Source organism: Elephantulus edwardii, unplaced genomic scaffold (genome assembly GCF_000299155.1).
Source record: "Elephantulus edwardii isolate Elephantulus edwardi_28Jun2011 unplaced genomic scaffold, EleEdw1.0 scaffold00061, whole genome shotgun sequence".
In the NCBI taxonomy this organism is placed as follows: Eukaryota; Metazoa; Chordata; class Mammalia; order Macroscelidea; family Macroscelididae; genus Elephantulus; species Elephantulus edwardii.
This window is the reverse complement of record NW_006399811.1, coordinates 94368-99332: the sequence shown is the minus strand read 5'-3', so window position 1 is coordinate 99332 and position 4965 is coordinate 94368. Positions and strand designations below refer to the sequence as shown.

Here is a 4965-nt window from a genome sequence, read left to right as displayed (position 1 = left end):
ACCCCTTCCATCTGCTGAGAGAGAACAGCTACGACTAGAATTACAGCAACTGAACCATCAGATCAACCAACAGACCCAGCTACGTGGACTAGAGGTACTGGCCTGTAGATACTATTTCATTCACATGTTTGAAAGAGAATATAAAGGGGGTAATTTTGAGGCATTAAGAAGACAAAATTTTGGTGGCCTAATGGCAAGAAGCTGCACTGCAACCCCAGAGGTGCGCAGTTTGAATCCACCAGATGCTCTGCTGGAGAAGGAGGGGCAATCTCCTCCTGTACCAGTCAGATTCGATTTGACGGTACACACACAAAAAATAATAAAATAAAAAAATTGAAAGAAAAAAGACGACAAAATTTTAAGGTCTTGTTACAGGTGTCCAGTCTTCAAAGAATTCAGGTATCAAGTTCCGTCTAGAAATATTAGGAAACTTAAAATTTCTGTTACTTCATGATGGGATACGGATTGTCTAGTATAAAGTATATTGTTTTTATCAACAAATACTTTTAGCTCAAGTATTTTCATTTCTCTTATTTACTTTAATTCTCATCATTTATAAATATGTAAATTAGAATCTTAGACTTTAAAAAAGCACAGTCCTTTTATAATATTTAATTTGTATAGTCCTTTTGCATAGTAAAGAAACTATGGTAACATAGTGGTGACGTTTTAGACTGCTAACTGTAAGGTTGGTGGTTCAGCATTAGCCTTTATCTTCCTATATTTTTCTGTTATTATTATTAAACCTTTAATAATAAAGAAGACATTCCTTTAAGGGAATTCCTTTAAGGGAGACAATTATAATTAATTTTATCTTCTTGTTACGCTGTCGACTACAACTCATAGTAACCATGTACACGTTAGCTCTGAACCCTGCTCTATCCTGAGCCAGTCTCACTGTCTCTGACACACCTACCCTCATTACTCCAGTTACTGTGTCAATCCATCTCATCTGGAGTTTTCCTCTCCTACACTGTTTATCAACCCTTAGAAGCATGATATCCTTCCCCAAAGACATGTCCCTCCTGGCAGCATGATCATAGAATGTTGAGAAGGAGCTTCAGAATCCTTGCCTCTGAGGAGCAGCTTGGTTTTAGCTTCTCCAAAACAGACCTGTTAGTTCTCGTGGCAGTCTGTAGGATGTTCAGTGTGGAACACATATGACTTACATTCTTACACATACATGTATAAGCAATAAAGTTTAGAAATAGGAAATCTACATTTTTTTGTCTACATTAGCCATTGCTTCATTTATGTCGGTTCAAAACTGATTGCTTTTGTAAAAAAGAATGCAGTATTTTGTCTGTCTTTAGTTCATTAACTTTTTAGACTTGTTACCTATAAAACATTATCCCTTACTCTGCTATTTCATAGCTTTTTGTCTTATTGAAGTTTATATATCCATTTTCTATCCCAAAAGAATTTAAATATGATTTGGAGACTTGCCTTTTATTTAACACTACTGCTAAAAGTCCTTGCCATTTTTGTTGTTTTATTTAAAAATGATTAAAGGATTTACTTCACATAAAATTTTAGAGAGGGAAAGATTCATATTTATAGTTCTTTTTCAAGTAAAATAAAAAGAGTAACTTATACCTAAGATTACTGTTCATCAAGTTTAAATTTTTATTTTTCCTTTTTTATTCAAATAGTACTCAAAGAAAGAAAGACAATATTGTAAATAATTGCTTCGTTTTATTAGAAATACCTGAGTTACTTAAGGCTGTGGTCTGGAATTGGGCCTGGCCATTCAGTGCATGTTGTAAAGTGTGTTGAGGTGTGTATGTGCTTGGCTTTATGCATTTAGGCTGTTAGTAACAGGCTGGTGTTGCAGAGGGAGGCGAACACACTGGCAGGCCAGCCACAACCTCCACCACCAACTCCAAAATGGCCTGGAATGATCTCAAGTGAGCAGTTGAGCTTGGAATTGCACCAAGTGGAAAGGGAAATTGGGAAGAGAACTCGAGAACTCAGTATGGTGAGTATTAATGATGGCAAAGAGAATGAAGATGAAAGAAAGCTTCAGTGATGTCTATCATTAGCATTATTACTGTAGTGCACCCTGATAAGTGACTAATATTCTGGATAAGTCTCATAGCCTGCCTCCCTATTTAGTGTTCCTGTTTTATCTGGGAATTTTCTTTGTTTTAGGATTTTGTGTTTCATAAGCTTTAGGAAAAACAGCGTGATTAACTGGAAGTTCTTAAATTGGTAAACATACCGATTAATCATTATGAAAATGAGGGCACAGTATTTGATTTTTGCTAAAAGATACCAGTCAGCGTTTCTGTGAGAATTTTTCTTGTTATCTTGAGATAGTCTAACTTTACTTTTTTTTATTCCCCTCACTCTCAAAGGAGAACCAGTGTTCTCTAGACATGAAAAGCAAACTGAGTACCAGTAAACAAGCAGAAAATGGACAGCCAGAATCACAAAACAAGGTTCCAGCTGAGGACCTTACATTGACATTCAGGTAACCAAAGGCTTATTTTCTTAGTGTCCTCACATGAAAGAGAAATGCCCATATAGTCTAGTTATGTCAGAAATATCCTCATAAATAGATACGATTTTTCAGAATAGATGGAGGGTTGAATTACCTGTTAACACCTAAAGACATTTTCTAGTTCAATTTCTTTCTTGTTTTACTTATTTTATATAGGTCTTATTTTAAATTATAAAAGTAATAACATACTCAATGTGAAAAATTCATAAATAATACTAAATGTGGGGAAAAAGACAGAAAGCTCTCTCCTTTAAATACATTTCAAAAAAATAAATAATAGGAAATGGAACATTTTAGAAAACAATAAAAACTGCTTATAACGGCAGTACTTTAGAAACTAGTATTAACTAATGTTTTGATGTTTGTAGACTTAATATATGGGCATTTATCTCCTCATTTTTAAAAATCTGTATCTATCCCCATTATATATATATATCATTACAGTGTGAAAACAGGACTAAACCATAGGTAAACAATTGAGTGCACTGTGTAGTAAAATTTTATTCATTAAAACAATAATTACAAATATGCATATGGATCTATAAGCTGATGTTAATAATCCATCACTTTTCTTTTACTTGTGCTAAAAATTTGTGTCTACTAAATAGTAATTATTCTCTTTCTTTCTTTTAAAATGTCAATTAATTTTTGTTTTAAAAATGTTTTGACAGTGATGTACCGAACGGATCAGCCCTGACACAAGAGAATATCAGCCTCCTATCAAACAAGACCAGCTCCCTGAACCTAGCAGAGGACCCCGACGGAGGAGGGGATAACAATGACTCCCAAAGATCAGGAGTTACACCTAGTTCTGCTTCCTAAAATGTGAAGAGTCCTACTTTTATCTTCTCTAATCAATTTGTGGGACCTAGGGGTAGGAGAATGAATAACTTCAAAATATATTCTCTAAAAGTGGTCAGAGAAATCCAGGAAAAGCACCGGAGGCAATGTGCACAGACACCACTACTAAAAACAAACCCTGCACATAGTTCACATTGACGCATTTTTTTAATTTAAGAAAAAAGAAAATTAGCAGTATCTGCAAGCAATTCAGATGAAATTTTTTTTGTTCTGTGAATGAACTTTATTTTAATAACTTTGGACGCCTTGGATCCAGGGCTTTAAAAAAAAAAGAAGAAGAAGATATTATATATACACTCTGTTTGATTAATTGTATGATCTTAATGAAGTAGGTTTTTCTTGTATTTTGGTATTATTACATACCCAGTGTATAATTCCTATCCTCAGTCCTTTCCAACTCTCACGACCCTATAAACTCAAGCAGACAAAGCACTGGTCTTTTTAAGAATTATGTAGTGCTTGAGAAACAAACAAATGGTCATAGACAGAATTATTAGAAAATGTGCAGCAAACTAACTTTTCCTGGAGTTGTTACTTGGAAATTATATCTTTTCTTCCTCCATCATCAGCTTCGTGTATAGATGGATTTTTCTTTTTCATTAAAACTTACTGATTTTTTAGGCCCCTTTTTATTAACTTGACTTTTTTGGAAATCATAAGAGTACTGAAAAACTGACATCAGTAATTTTAAAACTGCAACAATTGATGTGAACATATATGGGCAGAGCCACATTCATTTGACTTTATAATATTGAATAGGTTTGTGAAAAATTTGAAAGAAGAATTTTTTTTTAATTTAGTTCTGCTGCACATATTCTGATACTGCATGTCTATACTGAACAGAGACCTTATAAAACATAGTCATCCTTCCCCATCCTTGTTTGCCTGATTTTTACTTTTTTTATGTCCCTTTCTGGATTATATTACTAAATAAGAAAGCACTGGTTATGTAATAAGTTACTATATTGCTTTGGTTGGGTAAAAGCAAGAATTTGTATTTTTCTTATTTCTTTTTTTCTTTAATTCCTGCTGAGGTCATAACAACCTCAGTCTAAGCTCTATATCCATCATATTGTTAACTGAAATAAATGGGGGGAGGGGGCAGCACAGTCCTGTCATTGCCTACCAGTAGGAGAGTCCAAACAGAACACTCTTTTGAGTAGCGATTATTTAATTTGCCCAGTCAAGGCACCGTGTTATATACTATTTCACATTGAATTTGATTATGCCCTACAGACCTGGCTGGTCAAGGATTTGATATACACATATTGGCTTGGGATTCGAGCTTTCTTTTTTATTTAAAAATTTATATATATTATATATATACACATATACATAGCTATATCTGTATATATATTGGGTATGTTTTAAGGATTTTTTCGCATGAGCGCAGCTGTTGCGATAAAATGTCCGATTGGGAGGTAGATGCAATGAATGAAGATGAGGCTTTTTTTTCCCAGTTGATATCCTCTTTTTTTATTTGTTAAAACCTGATTTTTTTTTTGCTTTTTCTCAAAGCCCTCTTACATTTACTCTTGAATTGCTTATTATTTATTGGGAGGAGAGAAACTTTTATATGTCTGACAGAGTCCTAAAATTTT

The 4965-nt window shown here is 33.8% G+C and overlaps 1 protein-coding gene across 1 annotated transcript in view; it reads left to right on the top strand.

Moving 5' to 3' along the window:
* Positions 1–3325, top strand: part of RC3H1 (ring finger and CCCH-type domains 1) — a 57024-nt gene extending 53699 nt beyond the window's left edge. The window contains exons 14-17 of the mRNA XM_006887763.1: positions 6–94; positions 1808–1978; positions 2358–2473; positions 3175–3325. Of these exons, the coding sequence (XP_006887825.1) occupies positions 6–94; positions 1808–1978; positions 2358–2473; positions 3175–3325 (527 nt within the window). The remainder of the gene's footprint in view (positions 1–5; positions 95–1807; positions 1979–2357; positions 2474–3174) is intronic.
* The last annotated feature ends 1640 nt before the right edge of the window (positions 3326–4965 follow it).